The following is a 17,414-nucleotide window of genomic DNA, read 5'->3' on the forward strand; positions in this document are numbered from 1 at the left end:
CTGTCTCTCAGAGAGATCACAGCCTGTAAGTCTGGCTCTGTATTTCAGCTGCCTCCTCTCTGCTGCCAGAAATCCCGTGCAAGGGCGAAAGAGCAATGGAAAATCCCGCTACATCACTGTCCCACCTCAGGCGTGCCTGGGTTGGTAGGCTCAACTTCACCACACGGGAATCCACAAGTGTACTGAAAAATTATTACTGGTTCTGGAGATGAAGCACTAAGCTGTAACATTTTCTTTTTAAAGACAGGAAACGTGCACAAGCAGCCCCCAAGCCCATACACTAATTTTATGGGATGTACTCCTTTCCCTCTGAATTCCACTAAGTTTTGTCACAGGTCTTAATTAGATCAAAATGTTGATGCTTGAGTTTCACTGCACAGTTCTGTCTGAGATTGTGATTAATTCCTCAGTCACACCATTTTCTCTGAAATGCATGCTATAATGTTGCTCACAGCAGTTACAAACGGATTTAGATGGGACAAATATTAAAGGTGGGTCTTACTAAGGCCGTTGGGCATGTCCCCTTTCTCTGATTCATTAAGTTCCAGATCTAACACAGCCTTTTCTGCTCAATAGTGCTGCACAGAGGACTGGCTCCTCCAGAGTAATCTGAGCTATTGTGATATGAATCAGCTGTGGAAAAGGCCCAGGGTCTTCCCAAAACCTGGCATGAGAAGTAAAGGAACAAACTGCTGACTGCACTGCATTTCCCAATGTCAGAGAAGGATTAATTAATGTTTTCAGGCTGCTTTGAAAATTAAAAGTGCCATGTGGTACAACATTGCTGTTCCTGTTTTTCACCCTGTAGCTGATATGTAGCATGCCCTGTACAAGCTAATTGGAAATTGCTTTTGGTATTTTTGGTGTTTCAGCAGAGTTGCTACAGCCCGATGCTTTGTTCTATTAAACATACCCTACCTCACCCTTCCCTGCCTCCCTTCCTCTAAGCTCCTCTGTGAGGGAGATAAAAACATCAGTCCCTGGCACCATCTGTCAAGCACAGGCTAATCCATTCTCTGCTTGTCTCATGGTCAATTTGGTTTCTTTCTGATTGGTACAGCTACCCTTCTTATTGCTGAGAATTTAATTCTATTCATAGGTTTGGGCTTTGCTTTATTTTCATGGTAATATTATTATGATGACTGCAATGTTCAGGCATACATCCCCTCCATATGCCCAGACTGGAGAACAGTACTTAAGCATACACACAACCTCCCAGTAAGGTGGGGAGCATCGCTCTTCCCATTTTACAGAGGGGAAAATGAGGCAGAAAGAACTGTCTTGCCCTGGGATGTACGGATGCCTCAGCAGCAGAGCTGAGCAGTGAGCTCACAAGTCCTCACATAAAACCCAGTCACCAGCATTGACCAAAGAACCACTGCTTTGACTCTCTTTTTGCTCTATTTTGGCTTTGTTTACGGTGATCTCTAGAGGAGCTTTGCAGAGATGAATAAGATGTGAACCTTCATATAGGTCCTGTGATGAGACAGAGCAGATCCAATGGGAATACAGCTCACAGTTACTCACTGAGGCACAGCAGCAGATGAGGTCAACCTATTAACAAACAGGGCACGTTAGACCAGTTATTTCCTCCATTTGCTGGTGGTAAATGGGACCCCAGGCATGGTCTTTACGGCTTTCTTCTAATATCCTTAGTACATCTGTTGTCCCAGTGCCATTAACTAAGTGGTGATTGCTGTCTGACAGAGTGCTCCAACGCCTTTCACTCCCCTTGCATGATCTGAAGAGAGGTTGACGACAGGTCAGAGAGCAATGTCAGTGCTCAGCTCTGTGCAGAATCAGGCCACAGCTGACCGTACTGAAGGGTTCTGATTTTCTGGAGATCTGCTCAAAGCAAACAGCAGTTGTTAACATGTCGATGTTGACCCATCACTGACTGCCTATCCTCATGCAGGCAGTTGTGTACCCCTCTGCCTGGCTATTTCTAACAGTAAAAGAATCCATGCAAGAAAACACCAGCTGAAGAACAGCAACTGGGCATATAAGCATGTCCTGTGTGCTATACATACACAGAAATGCCCCTTTGCCTCTGTGTGAAATGACAAAAGAGTCCTGCCAGCTTGTTCCTTCCTGCCATTACTGCAGCTCCTCTGGTGATACCACATGGATAGACCCAGGAATCGCCCTACATGAAAAATACTTTCTTACACGTGGTATTAGAACAGAAATCCTTAAAAAAGCATGGCTTGCCTCATAGAAGGAAAACAACAGCTTTTTGCACCTCTTTTTCATAACTAACAACTGAAGAGGATTTTTTTCACTTTATTTTGGCCAAGACCACTATTTGTTTGTCAAGGAGGCAATCTGTGTGTAAGCACTGAACCATTAAAACTGGCAGGGAACTGATAGCTCTGACAATCAGTGACCAAAAAGGGCCACAAACCCTTTCCCTCATTCTTCTCTGATCTTTCATCTCCACCGTGGGCAGCGTTTTAGGCATCCGGCAAAGACTTCAACTTGAATATCCTGAAACTCTGCAATCAGCATGAGTCACAGCTTCACTGAGGTGGGGATGTGGCTGACATCCCCACCTCAAACCCCTCCTGGGCCCCATAGCATGGGGAAGCTCATTGCCAGGGCAGGCCAAATCCCTGGGCAACAAGGCTTGTGAAGGGTGTAGAAAACACGTCTTATGAGGAATGTTTTATGAGGGAGCTGGGTTTGTTTAGTCTGGAGAAGAGGAGGCTGAAGGGGGACCTCATGGCTCTCTACAACCACGTGAATGGAGGGTGTGGTGAGGTGGGGCCAGTCTCTTCTGCCGTGCCTGCAGTGAGAGGAGCAGAGGAAATGGCTTTAAGCTGAGGCAGGGGAGATTCAGATTAGTTGCTAGAAAAAAAAAAACACTGTCAGGGTGGTCAGGCACTGGAATAGGTTGCCCAGGGTGGTTGGAGTCACCATCCCTGGAGGTGCTCAAGAGGTGTCTGGATCTGGCTCTGTGTGATGTGGTTTATTGGTTCAGGGGTTTACAGTGGCGGCGCTGGGTGGACGGTTGGACTGCATGATCTTAAAAGGTCTCTTCCAACCTTGGTGATTCTATGATTCTGCGATTCCACGATTCCCTGACCCGCCACATCCCGCCGGTCGCAGCCCTGAGGCGAACCCGGGGCGGGGCGCGAGGCGGGGAGGGCGGAGCCTCCGCCGCGCTGATTGACGGGCGCGGAGGGGCGTGGCAACGGCTCGGGGGCGTGGCCTCGGCGGCGCTGATTGACAAGCGGCGGGGCGGGGCCACGGCGGGGCGGAGCCGCGCGGCCGATCCGGAGCGGCGGGGCCGTGGAGGGCGGGGGAGACACCGGGCACGGAGCTGCTGCTGCCGCCGCCGCCGCTCTCCGGCGCCAGGTAACCCGGCGGAGGCCGCTCCCGCCCCGCGCCGCCCGGGGAGGTCGGGGCGGCTGGGGAGGGAGGTGGCGGTCGCCGCTCTGCGCCGCGGGGCTGTGTCTGTCGGGCCGCGGCAGAGCCCCCGGGCGAGCAGCTGTGGTCCGGTCCGGCGGCGCGGAAGGGGGCAGCGCCCGGCCCTGCCAGCCCCGCTGCGCGCCGGCGCCGCCACAAAGCACCGGCCTTCCCCCACCGCGTCCCCTCCTCCGTCAGTGCCTCCCAGCGCCGCCCAGCCTTCCCGGCGGCGGCCGGCACCGAACACCCCCCTCCCCGCCGCCGCCGACACAACTTCCTCCCCCGGCCCCGCGCCGGGCAACTTTTCGGGCCGGTTCTTGCGCGGAGCCCCGAGCGGGTGGGCGAGGGACCGTGCCCGGGCCCGGTGCGGGAAGAGGGGGCGGTGGGGCGGCTCGGTGCGGGGGGGGAGGGCGGCTGCGGGCCCGGGCACGGCCCCTCGGCGCGGCGGAGGCGGCGGCGGTGCCTCCCCGTCAGCTGTTTCCTGCTGTTTGTTGTCAGGGCTCCTGCGCCGCCGGAGGGTGGGGGGGGGGGGGGGGGGCGGGGGGGCCCCCGGGGGGGCCGCCCCCCCCCCCCGCGGCCGGGCCCGGGGGCGCCCCCCCCCGGCTTTGTGGGGGGGCGGCGCCGGGGTCGCCAGCCGGGGGGGGGGGGGCCTCCCCACCCCCCCCCCCCCCCCCCTACCGCACAGCGCCGCCCCGGGCCCCGGCCGGGGGTAGGGGAGGGTTACGCGGGGGTTGAACCGCCCTGCTCGGCCGCACGGGGGGTGGCGGCGCCGCCCTCACACGTCGCTCCCCTCCCCGTGAGAAGCTGCTGCCGGCTCGGCCGCTCCCCCGTGTCCCCGCCGGACGGGGGATTCCCGCGGGAAGCTGTCAGGAATCCAGCGGTGGTGGTGGTGGTTTGCTTTATGGAGGTGCTCGCGACTCGCCTGGCAGTGAGGCGGCTTCGCCTGTCAGCGCTGGGTTGGGTTTTCCCCCGTGGAAGTATGGATTCCCAGGGAGCTGAAATATTTTGCAGGGGCTTTTCCGCCGTGGAAAACCTCTCAGAAAGGTTCTAAGTCCAAGCAAAAAGGAAGGCGAAGACTGTTGTCTGTCTAGTTCATTTGTTACTCTGTGCACAGCCCTTAGCTCTACTGTGCAAGCAGATACAGATTAGATTAATCCAGCGTGTTTATTTAAGAATAAAGGCCGTCCTTTGGACTGATACAGTCGTAGAATTTAATGAATTATTTGCTTTTAGTTTCTTTAAACAATAAACTTGGTGTCAGGGTTAGGTCGAGGGAACAACGAAGCAAGTACACACGTCTTCTGAGAGAGAAACACAGGGCAGGGCTCTTCCGAAAGTGGTAGGTGTCGCAGAGCAGCTGTTGATGTCAGCAAATAATGGCAATAGATTAACCATTAACATAACTGATGTTTGTGACTGATGGCAGAAAGGAAGGGAACTTGCTCGTAGTTGTAAACATTCCCTCACGTGACTATATATAGCTGCTATATATATAATGCTTTTATGTATAGACTCATTCTGGATAGCTGAGTTCAAGTCATGTTTGTGACAAACAAAACTGTCTATTTTTAAGTGCTGCTCTCTTTTTCTAATGTTAGTCTGTAAAAGTACTATTCGGGGGCTTCTGTCATCTGTTACTTTCACTTCCATAGTTGTGGAAGTGTTTGACTTCAGAGGTGCAGACCTTGTTGTTTATATATAGATTTTAATAATGACGATGAGTGAGTTTCAGGTGGGGCTGCGAAGTGTGTGAACACTACAGAAACTGTACCTGGAAGCCCAGTAGAGAATATGACAAGAACAGGCCTGATTTGTTACTTGTCTCAGACTGAGAATTGTACACGTGTACACGTATTTATGTATGTGTATTTAACATTCCCTCTGCTGGTAATCATCACGAGCTTGAAGTGGTGTTGTCAAACTGAATTCATTGGTTCGTGTTTGTCATTTGACCTGTGCTGAAATCTTGAGTTGCCCAGCTCTTGCTGAAATGCTAATTCCCCTAAGCAAGATTTAACTTAAAAATGCCTTGTTAAATAGGTAGGTGAAATGCCTGTGCATTGTGGATATTTGTTTGTTAGAAAGGCTCTTTCTAGTTTTGGAGGCTTTACCTATGTTTAGGAGTTTTTTCTGTTAATATAAAAATTTCTTATTGAGGTGCACTTGGCATACTAGCACCTTTTCTGCCACTTGTACATAGTTTGTTTGAAAGTCTGGATGATAGTTGACTTTACACTATTTCTTTAAAGGTTGCTTATTGGATTTTTTTTTAATGACTCGTGAAACCAGTAATATCTTTGGGTGAAATTTTGTATCATTTCAGTGCTAAGACCAGTGAAAACAGGAAATTGAAATTAGTTTAGCTTTCTGAAAGTTGCAGAATGGATTAGGAAGTTGTCTCAACTGCCTAATTAGTATAACAATAAATTTATTACAAAACGAAGAAATACAACTTTCTTAAAAACTGTGGAAGAATTGGAAGGGGAGAAGGGAGACAGGAAGGGAAGGGGAAGAAGAAAGGGGAAAAGAAATATGGAAACAGGAATAGTTGCTGCATCTGGACTCTGTGTAGTGGAAAGAAAATTAATCTGAGTCTGATGCCATTTGTCAACTAATACTTTATTATGTTATCTGGCAAGAGTTTTGTGAGGGTGTAAGTTACTCTGTGGGAGATGCTGAGATACAGGGTCTGTATGAGAAACAAGCACCCATCTGTGTGGCTCTTGCTCTTTGTAAAATTGAAACAGACTTCCCTCTATTAGTGTTTGCGTGCACCAATATAATGTTAATGTATTTAAATGCCAGTATCCCAACAGAGCGTTCACCTTACCCAGAAAAAAAAGCCACTTTGCAATAGAAAATTACACAACTGCAACTTGCAATACAAAATGACACTACTGCAACTTGCACAGATGCAGTTTCATCCTGCAAGGCAGCTTGTTCATTGCTTTGCCAAAGCCTCTTCAGTCACTGGACTGTATTACATTCCTTTTACAGTTTGCTACAGTAGCTGGATGGTTCTAATGAGCACAGCATACTGTTCCAGCTCACTTTCTCTCTTCGAATTTGGCTACATGTGGTGGTTTCAATTCTGCATGTAGGCAGAGGCCAGGCCCTGCTAACTTTGACAGCCTCAGAAGTTGGTGGCAGAGTTGGATCTCAGACCCCCTAAGACACTGACCACGTGTGTGTTTTCAGATGCACCCCCACCTGTGAGCAGCGGAAACCTGGGAAGGTAGGGAGCAAGTTTTATTTTTTGCTTACCCAGTGATACTTCAACGTGTGGCCTTGTGTAGCTCTACTAAGAACTCTTTTTCCTCTTTTGTCCATCTCAGAGACGAGAAGAGGAAGCTTAAGCCCAGTTCCTGAGATGCGACGATGAAGTTTAAGCCTGATTCCAGAGTAAGTACACCTTGAGAATGTTTCACTGTGCCTAGGGAAGTGCACGACCCTGTTTCATGGGGTAGAGAACGCTTATTTGATCACAAAGGAAAAAATTTTTAGTTGGTGAAATGGTGGAAGACAGGCTGTTTTTTGTCCTTTAACTAGAAGCTGTTCTCTGTTGTAGATCTGAGACGCAGTAGATGGTGCTGAAGCAACACTGATGCTCCTCCTGTGAAATATCCACATTCCAGTGTGTATATAGAAGGTGCCTGCTGGCTCTCCCAAGTGTTGATGGTCCTGTGGCTTCAAGAGATGCATTCTGGGACGAGAAAACACTGACTGTTAGTTTTAAAAATGTTAATAAATAATTCTTCATGTTACTTTTTGGTTCATCATTGCTTATGAAGGTAGGTAGATTAGGTAGTACAAATACCAACCAAGTAGTGCTTCAGGTAGTTTCAGGTCTGTGTGCAGACAGCAGCCAAATTTAAGCTGTTGAATGTCAGCTCTTTGACAGCTGTTGCTCAGTGTTGCTGAAATCAACATTGAAAGACAGGTGGAAGTTTGGGAGCTACTGCTCTAGGAATACATATTGTAGCACTCAGCCACAGTGCCTGTGTTCCCTGTCTGTCCATGCACTCACTGGGAGAGGCATGCAGGGAGGAAGTGATTCACAGTATGATCAACAAGTAGTGTTAAGGCTTGTACTGTCAGAATAATGTACTGTCAATATAATGCACTGTCAACAAGCCTGGCTAGATAGGTAATGTGAGCTATCACTGATTGTTCTCCTAAAGGTCCTCTCAAGAATGCAGGTTGATAGTGGTGGTCTGGGTGCTGAATATTGACACAGTGTCATCATCTCTCAGTTCATAAAAGTACGCTTGCCTTGGAACTGTGGACATTTGAGAAGTGATAGATATATATCCCATTAGTGAAAGTAAGTCTTCCTTTTTTACATTGCAGCCATTAATTTAATATTACAATTTGTGTTTAATATTATGACTTGTGTTTGGTAATTTGCATGAAGGCAGAACTTCATCACTGATACACACCCAACGAAGAATGCTTAGCTGATTTTGAAAATGAAATCATAGGCCAAAAAAATCTGTTCTTTCCTCCACATTTGGTTTTGTGAATAACCAAGATTCCTGTCCACTGCTTCTGAAAATTCTGCTAGTAGCATGATGGAATTGGTGTGATACAGTAGGGTCACTTTCCGGGGCTGTAAATAGCAATAAAGGACTTGACTGGCTCTCTGATTCAAGGGAAGTTATTTTCCCTGTTTTTAAGTGCAGAGAGTGGATGAATGGGTAAATACACTTAATGCATTTTCCTCCCCCTATTTGGAGGATCTTAAGCTTTAGAAATGCTTTAATGGTTCACAATTCTTTGGCTTCTCTTCATTTAAGAGAGCCCTCCCAGCCTATAGAAGCTGCCTATAAGTGGCTTTTTCAGATCATTTATCTATGTGTGAACATAAATAGACGCCTGCACCTTTTACAGGGGTAGTGAAACTATAGAGAAAAAAATTACAGTTATCTTGGGTGACTTCATACACACCACTTCTGTATGTAAGGGACAGGAGCCTGAGAGCAATGGAAAATTGCTTTCCCTTGTTCTGTTGTGCTGTTATGTTTTTTTCCTGTGCACAGTGAGTATACCCTACAGGATTCAGGATCCTTACATAAGGAGGGAAGAGTCTTTATCCACAGCAAGTATCTTCTGATTTCGCCCCATAAGGGGAATGCTGTGTTTTTAGCTGGGGGTGTGGAGGTGGAAACGGGAAGGGAGAGCATGAAATGATTTCCAAGTTGAAATTAACTTTTTGATATTGTAGGAGAGGAAAAGGCAAAATTTCCATGCTAGCTTATTTAGAAAGTTTGTGATCAAGTGTGGCATTTGAAGGCTGCAAATGACTAGCAGTCATTTTGTAATTTTTTCCTCATTTTTACTGCTGTAAGCAGTACCATAAAGACTTAAGGTGACTAGTTTTACAGCACTCCAGCTGGACCCTTATGGATTCATTGAAATCCTGTAGCAATCAAAACTAAGGACTGAGGTAGTTGTAGAGTGCTATATGTGTTGACTGAAGTCTACCAGGTGGTAGTTAAGTGTAGAGGTTACTTTTTAAAAGTTAGACATTCTAGTAAGATTACAGTATTTAAACAGTTTCTTCAGAAAACATATGCAAAATCTACATTGTTTTGACTGTTATAATGCTGATTGTAGAATGCAATTTTCTAAATTTTAAAATATGTATTGTTTTCAGGAATATACATTTCCTTATGCACTGCATTCTGAAGAAATGTTGGTACCAGTTGGTTTGTTAGATTCTGCTGTGACTTCAGTCTGAATTCTCACAGCCTTGTGCTACCATCAAATGCATCTAACTTTTTCTTTCTGTTGGGATCCATGTCTTATTGCAAGTTTATTTCTCATTTAGATACTTGATGAGGTAACTTTTAGCTCTTTGGGGTAACATAAATAATTGAAGATTTTAGGCCTTGTGTTACTAGGCAGGTTTTTCAGCCTTAAATCTTTGATTATATTTTTGCTTTTATTTAAATGTTCAATATCTTCAGGACTCAACACTTCAGTCCATGCATAGTGCCATATCCAGAGGTAATACATTTGTTTGTTGCTTCGACTCCTAACTTGCTTGCAAGAATTACGTTCGTGCTCCCTTCTGAAGTATTTAAATTTAATTTTTAGTGTCTCTGGGTTACTGCTTTTCTGAGTGCAGTAACGTGAGGTATGATTTTAGGTAGGTGATGTACTTGCATTTTAAGTGTTTAGATGCATTTTTCAAAATGGCATGCTGTGCAAGGGCAGTCTGTGTAGTGGATCAGTTCTGGTTACCCAGCTTAGTGTTTGCCTTGCTCTTGGTATGAGAGGGATGGGTTTGGAATTATTTTACATTAACTTCTAAAAATACTGACAGGCTAAGCTTTGTGTTTACCCTGAAAGAAATATGCCTTTGGATGCTGATTCCACATTTACAGTAACTTATGATCAGTTAATTGTTTTTAATCCACAATACAATCAGCACAAATACACGACATTATCCAAAATTAGTAAGGATGGCACATGGAGCTAGGCCAAGTGCCTTATGGGCATATCTGTTACAATTGCCTTTATTGCTTGTATTTGTGGTTTCTTCTGGCTGGAGACTTTGACTGATACTTGTTTATTCACACTTATTGTCTGTTGATTTTCCTTCATTCTGTCACCATTCACATTTTAATTTTTTTCTTTTGTCTTTGCTTGCTAGGAAAGATAAAGGAGTATTAGAAAGGTATAATGCTTAGAGAAATCTAATGAAAATGCTTTCTGTATTTTGAGCCAAGTCACAGGGAGTCACACCTCTAACACTCAGCTAAGTCTATGAAATATTTTTGTCAGACTCAAGACCTGCTTTATTTATCTTTTGAAGAAGAGACATTGGTATTATATCACCCTTAAAGGAAAGAATCATTCCATTGCTTTGAATTTTTATGTATCCTTCAGATGGGATACAGAAGATTAATAGTGATTTGAAAAATATGCTTGTAAGGAACCTGTGCTAAAATCACTCTGTTCAGTTTAGGAACCCTTTTTGCTGCTGCACATTGTACAAAAACAAAGTGGTGAAATAAAGCAATTGGAAAAAAATCATTATGTCAGTGACTTCTGATTTTTATGTGTAAAAACAGTGTGTTAAATTTCGTGTGTTTAGGTGCATGTTTTAGTCCATGTACTTTTTGCGTGTCAGAGGAAGCTTTAAGAAACTGATCCCTTAAGACTTGAAATGAGTTTAATTTAGGTATTTGCACTTCTTAAAGGCATTTGACTTAGAATATTCAACTTGATGAGCACAAAATTTGATTAATTTCTCTATGAACAGCACAGTATCTGCTGCTCTGAAAAGTAAAGCCCACACAACTTTAATAATGTAGTGTGTCAGATTTACCTTGCGTTTCTGTGCATGACAAAAGCAGAGACAATACACTTTTCTGATTCCACATCTGAAGCATAAATGGAGTTACATTTAACGTGTTTAACTATAGGTGTTTAGTCATAAAACTTCTGCAGTTGAAAGGGAAATAACATCATCATTTAATTCGTTTGTCATGTTACATCATCCTTCGTGATTTAAGTTTTCAGCTGATATGTGCTGTGCCTACTCACTAGTTAACTATGAGTAGTTTATGTTAGTTGGTATAAAGTTGGTGAGACACTTTAATTTTTCCGAGCAGTGAAGAGGCTGAATTGTCAAGTACTGCAGATCTGCTGCTCTAAACTTCCTAAGCTCTCTCTTTTTTTTTTTTTTTTTGGCTCATTGGAGTTACTTGGGTATTTTAATGACGAAGCTTTGAAAGTATCTTGGATGACACAGAATTTTGTATTTAGATTAGACAGTTTTAAATATTTGTATATGATACTGTCTGGTGTAAAGACTGGGTGGATTGTTTATTATGTGAAATAGCATCCAAACCTTTCCTATGTTGGTATGTGTATGAAACCAGTGTCAAGTAAAATGCAGCAGACAGGCTGCTATACCAGCCTTCTGGGTGGTGGTGGTGTGTGATTGTGTGTCATAAATTATGCAAAGCTTAGAGGAAGTGACAAAATAAATATATATTTTTAAAAGGGGGGGAGGGCGTGGGGGTGACATGGGAAAATTAAGCTATAATTGGTGACTCAATGTCAGTGCTTCTCAGTGCTTCATTTCCCAGTGCTCACTAAGATGAGCAAGTTGTTGGGAATATAGTGGAATGGAATTTCAATACTAAAGGAAGTAGAAGCTTCTGAAGAACTGTAGAGTCGAGTAGAGGGTCTGTAAATGTCTGAACTATATTTTAAAGGTTTCCGTTCATGGTTCATGTTTTTCTCCATTAATGTAATTAGTTTGTATCTGGGTCATCTTATTGTAAGATGGTCACTTTGGGAAAGAACTTGTCTTAATTGAGAGAGGGTGAAGGCTGACTGTGAGTTTAGTAACTCACCTGTGAAAGAAGGTGAATTGGTTTGCAGAATATTCTGCCATATGTAGGGTGTTGGGGGGGGGGGGGGGGTTTTTTCCCCGCTGTGTCTTTTTTTACATGTACATGATCTTTCCTTTTGCTTTCAGGTCTTGAGCGTAAAGTTACATCAGTTCTAAAAATGGGAAGAATTTTTCTGGATCATATTGGTGGCACTCGCCTGTTCTCCTGTGCAAACTGCGACACGATTCTGACCAACCGTTCCGAACTCATCTCCACTCGTTTCACCGGCGCCACAGGAAGAGCCTTTCTTTTTAACAAGGTTGGTAAGAAGCTGAGGAGGAGCTGCTATTCACTTCTGAAAAATGAGTTTGTGGCATATCAGTGTCATCAGAGAAGCCCAAAACTTCTTGGCTAAAGTGTCGTGTAATTACTATTTTAATTTTTTTAATTTTTATTTTGTTCTGTTCAGCTGTCTTTGAAGTCAAGGTAGACATTTGCTATTGATGACAAACTATCTAAACTAGTTTATCTGCAATATTGAAAGACTGTAAAGAGGATTGTGTATATAGAGGCATCATGCCAAAACGTATGGAGTTTTAACTTTGGAGACTTTTATAATATGAACCTCAAATTCACTCTGAAAGTATCTTGTGTCTATCAGAGAGTTTCAAAGGCATTTGCACTTTTACTTAGTTAAAAAAAAAAGTCTAAAAACTATTCTATTTAACTTCTGCATTTAAACTAACAGTATTCTGACAACTAATGTGAACCACAGTCTCTTTTACAGGCAGTAATAGTGTGTTTTAGTTTAATAAATTTTTAATTGATCAGATTCAACACATTAAAATACACAAGTCATAACTTTTGAGTAAATTGTAATATTTATTTATTAGCCCTTCCATATAGACTTGTCCATCAGACTCACTGAAAAAACTGTGATTGTCCTTTGCTTTCTTGCAAAGTTCCTGGTCATAAAATCATTGGTGTATTTTGGTTTTGTTTTTTTCTTGAAAGCCATTTAGCCATTGAGAGAGGTGTCAGTAATGTCTTTGCTTAACTATGCTTGGCCCTGGGGTTTCTGATATGCTGAATCCTGTCAGTAGCACTTACATGTAAGCGTTAGGCTGCATAGCTAGAAAAGAGCTGTGGATCTGTTTTCTTTGTCATCCAGTAAGCACTGCATCCAAGAGTTCAAATTTTTCTGGTGTTAGGTATTGGGGTTTAATCACAGAAGTTTGACTTTTGCATTTCTGCAGTCAGAGCCTTACATCTGAAGCAGAGAGAAGAAGCACAGGCAGGTGGAAAGCTGAGAAGGCAGTGCAGTCTCGTGTTTTAGAATCCTATCTCATATCAGCAGTTTGGATATAGTTCTGGCATCAGCTTTTCAAGAAATCCTGATTTTGTGGTGTTTCTGCCTAATCTTTTAAACTGCCGATATAGCACAAAAAAAGGTGCCCGTTTCATGCCTGTGTTTTCAACCACTGAGCCTTGCTTTTGCTTAGATAATTATTTCAAAAGCACCCCAAGATTTTTAAAGAAGGACCTCTTTTAATATTTGGTTCTGAGTTCTGGGAATAATCAACTGCTAGCAATGGGTTACGTATGCTACAACTGGATTAATATAAACTAGTTTACAAGCTATTCACTACGAGTTTCTCACGCAAACTTGAACAGTCCTCTGCCCTTTTGTATGTCTTGTCATAGCATTTCACGTCTCTCAGTTAAACAGTGAGGGTTATACATCCCTGTGAAGCATATCTTCACAGTGTTACCTTCTCAAGAAAGAGATTTTCAGGGGCTGTTGACTTACATCACTGCAGTTTTCAGTTCACATGCGGTGCCACAAGCTCTCTGCTTTTAAAATGTTGATTGTCATTTACCGAGCTTTGCCTTAGGCAGACTAATCCTTTCTGTTCCCTGTCCCCTGTGTGTTTGTATCAGGTGGTAAATCTGCAATACAGTGAAGTTCAGGATCGGGTCATGCTCACTGGCCGCCACATGGTTCGAGACGTGAGCTGCAAGAACTGCAACAGCAAACTGGGTTGGATCTATGAATTTGCCACTGAAGACAGCCAGCGCTACAAGGAGGGCCGTGTCATCCTGGAAAGAGCATTGGTCCGAGAGAGCGAAGGATTTGAGGAGCATGTTCCATCTGACAATTCCTGAAGAGACCTGAGTCTCTTCTCAGGTTCTCTTCAATTGAAACTCAAGTATAATAAAATCAACAAAAAAATCTGCTTACATACACTGTCACCTTAGCATCAGAGTCGGATTCATGGACTACAGAGTGGGAAAGATTGTGAGAGTATTTCAGATGGAACCTTCCTTTCTTTATTCCGTTTATATTTTACTTTCCCTCCAGCAGCTGTTTGTAGAAGGAATTTTGTGCAGATGCTGTAACTTTTTCTCTCTTTCATTTACATCTGTTAGATTTGAGATTGTATCTACAGATACAGTGGGCTAAAAGGAAAATATTTGGTGGATTTGTCTTTTGTTGGAGAGAAATTCAATGAGGTTTTTTTTTTTTTTAGTTTGCACAAACTGACGTCAGCATCGAATTATTTTAAAACTTCAGATTTTTTTTAAAAAGTATATTCCAATTTTTGGCTTAAGTTTTTAGTTAGGTTTTTTTGGGTTTTTTTACCCAGTCTTTTCAACTGGTTTGCTAGCTGAAGTAAAGAGATCCGAGTTTGTGCTGAGTGCTAAAGGTTCAGTGTTGGTACGGCTTGGGCTGGCCCGTGTGCCATATTCTTGTTGAGGTTGATTGGTAGCACAGAGCCCATTATTTCTTGTCATTCTTGACCCAAAGATGTCACCATTCCTCGTTTGTTTGTGAGGTCCCATTCACCATGTAAACTGGTGTTGATTGGAAACTATTCTTGAAATAGGGCAAAACTGCTTGGCTTTTTTTAACTTTAACTGATGTAACTTATGAGCATAGTAATAATATAAAATAATAGCTGTCTGTTTAGTCTTGCGTTGCTTACAAATCCAGCTGTGTTTGTAATGATAGGGATCCACTGAGAAACTACTGTTTCAGTAGTGATTTTTTTTTTTTCGTTTTCTCTACTAATCTTATTAAATAGACAGGGAATTGCAAATCTTAATTCTTCTTCAAGTAGCTTTCTTTAAACCCAGAACTTCCTACGTTAAACACAGCTGCTGTGTAAAAGGAGAAGATTGCCAGCATGTTTGTTCATGCCTAGAGTTATGCAATCCGCATCTCTTGAAAAGATTTAACTTAAACAGCTTGTTTTCAAATGCTGCTTCTGGTGTTGAAACCTTTATCTTTCAACTTTGTTGAACCTTTTCGTTGTGTTGTTACATTTTTATCTTTCTGGGCAGCAGTATGTGTCAGCCTGGTAGTAACTAGTGACTTGGATTCCTGCTTTGTTCTTGTAGAGGTCAGCTCTGTTTGAAACAGTGATCTTGCTTGCCTTTTTAGCAAAAATGCTCTTCAGTAACTTAACTCAAGGGTGCCCAAACACTTTCTTTGTGTCTTAAGCCATAAGTTAAGATCTCAAGGGCTGAAATTTATTTGAATGTTAGATATGTATGATTTCTTATCCAAGTTAGTTGTCGGTTTTTTTCTTATTGGATAAATTGTGGTCAACGTGAAATAAGTTACCCACAGATGTAGAAAAAAGGGGGGGGGGGGAACCCCACCCAACCAAACAGTTCTGGGCTCTGACATTTCAGAGTAACTTTTCTTCCCTAGCCACTGCTCCATGTCTGAAACTAAAACGGGGAGGGTGACTATGCAGAGTATTTTTCTTAATTTTTTAGTTGCCAAGTGGCAATTTGGACACCCCTGACTTGAATCTACTGCCTCTTTCATGTAAAAGTAGCTTTATTATAGAATTGTCACATAGAAAGAAAAGAGTAGATCACATACCAGAGCTGTGCTTGAATCAAGCTGCTTAAACAATAGTGTACTTGTGCCTCAAATGAATCAGTTTTTGCACTGAGTACAGTAGTACCCCATTATCTTGTACTCCTGTCCTTCACAGACCCTAAAAGCACCATTAGCATGGTTCTCTGCAGTACTTTTCTTGTACTTCTGACATTACAGTACAATAAAGTATGTTTTGTCCTGAACTGATCTTTGCTGTTCTTTTAGAGTTATTTTCATAGAGTCTGTCTGCCGAATGACATAACCCATCTTTCGTTCCCTGGGTTGAGTTTCCGCAGCACAGTGACAAGCTGTTGATGAGCATTTCTCTCTGTATAGGTGGCAAAAGAGTGTTCTGTTTATTTTGGAAGGTGCCAAGTAGAGCTTTGTGCCACTTGGACACTTGAAAGCATTTTACTGCTGTTAAAGAGAAAATTAAAACAGGAAATGTCTCATCTAATGGAATTCTGGGTGCTAAATGTCTTTCCCTGTCTTAGAAAAGACAAGCTAAGCAAAAATCCACTTTCTGCAAGAAACTTGAAATTTTGGCTTCTGAAATGACTTGGGAATTGATGAATTGGGAATTGTATATCTGGAGTTCTGTGACCTTTTTCCTTTATGCTCAAATGTTGGGCAGAAACCTGCTAGCACCTGATCAACTTCTAAGTGTGTAGGCGAAGAGTAAGGTGAGAGGATCATTCTATTGATGTAATGGGGCCTGGGAAGCTTGTTCTAACTTATATTAAGATACCTTCATTTTGGTAAAAGTGTGAGATGTTAAAGATTACTTTTCACATAGTCTTTGATTTGAAAACCACATTTGAGGTGAATTCATTAAAAGCCCATGAGCAAGTCCACGGAACCTTTAAAACAGTTAGACTTTGGACTGCTGTTTTAGCTTAAATGCTGTTCCCTCCTGTATCAGTTTAATGTCTCTGGGTGAGTTTAGCCTCATATATTTTGAGTGTTCCTCCTGTGTGTGTGAATACAGATAACTTATCTGTGGGGAACAAGGCAATTGGTTACAGTACATCTGGCAACAGAGGAGACATCGCTATTTGGCATTAACTGCAGTTTTGTAGTGGTGCAGTAGCTTGGGATTCTCAAACAAGGGCTGGCACAGCAAAATGTGCCACTGCAGCGATCTTGTGCCTGTGCTGCCCAAGGTAGAGAAGGTAGCAAGGACATTACAGGGCACAACAGAGTGCAGTGGTTCATAGAGACCTCAGAATTTGTGCTCTTAGGCTGCAGCTTGGGTTAGCAGTGGTGCTATGGCTTTTGCCTAAGTCTTTAGCTGGATTAGAGTTTACATCACCCACACTATGATCTCATCCTATAGGTGTACCCAAAGCTGAAATAGTTCATTAAAGCTCACTGCCACTTCAGCAAAACACAGCTTTGGGAAGAGTAAAACATTGGATGGTGTGTTTGTGGAGTGAAAAAATATTTTACTTACACTTTCCAGGGACGGTCAAAAGAACTTTAGAAACAACATTTGTGTCTTGTGGCTCTTTTGGAAAACGTGGTGATGCATGCGGCTCTGGGGTTGTCTGTGGTCAGCTCACACAGGTTTATTCTTACAGGGCAAGTTTGTCTCTAATAGATGTCTGTCAGAGCTATAGGAAATACAGTCAGTAGATCGTCACTGGATGAACAGGTGAAGCTGCAGTTGAGGACACAATTTCCAGGTATAAGGAAGAGGTGACTGGGAAAGTTATGGCATTGATGTGGGAAGAGGCTAACTGGTTGATAAACCACGTTTT

The 17,414-nt window shown here is 43.1% G+C and overlaps 1 protein-coding gene across 9 annotated transcripts; it reads left to right on the top strand.

The window, feature by feature from the left end:
- Positions 1-3,229: 3,229 nt before the first annotated feature.
- Positions 3,230-15,861, top strand: YPEL5 (yippee like 5). 9 transcript variants are annotated; one of them, XM_027659248.1, is made up of 6 exons: positions 3,262-3,357; positions 6,406-6,643; positions 6,746-6,810; positions 6,977-7,199; positions 11,906-12,078; positions 13,701-15,861. In XM_027659248.1, exons 5-6 carry the CDS (start codon positions 11,938-11,940, stop codon positions 13,923-13,925), a joined length of 366 nt encoding a protein of 121 aa, XP_027515049.1. In that variant the 5' UTR covers positions 3,262-3,357; positions 6,406-6,643; positions 6,746-6,810; positions 6,977-7,199; positions 11,906-11,937; the 3' UTR covers positions 13,926-15,861. The 9 variants fall into 9 exon arrangements, with proteins under 9 accessions (XP_027515058.1, XP_027515049.1, XP_027515051.1 ...); XM_027659250.1 differs by having other exon boundaries at positions 6,977-7,133; XM_027659253.1 differs by having other exon boundaries at positions 6,751-6,810.
- The last annotated feature ends 1,553 nt before the right edge of the window (positions 15,862-17,414 follow it).

This window comes from Corapipo altera, unplaced genomic scaffold (genome assembly GCF_003945725.1).
Source record: "Corapipo altera isolate COAL_440 unplaced genomic scaffold, ASM394572v1 48, whole genome shotgun sequence".
Classification (NCBI taxonomy): Eukaryota; Metazoa; Chordata; class Aves; order Passeriformes; family Pipridae; genus Corapipo; species Corapipo altera.

Bases quoted from the DNA above. Each gene is read 5' to 3' on its own strand.
- YPEL5 (XM_027659257.1), top strand. From the start codon at position 11,938: ATGGGAAGAATTTTTCTGGATCATATTGGTGGCACTCGCCTGTTCTCC. The intron at 12,079-13,700 runs GTTGGTAAGAAG...TGTTTGTATCAG, and splicing joins GAGCCTTTCTTTTTAACAAG to GTGGTAAATCTGCAATACAG.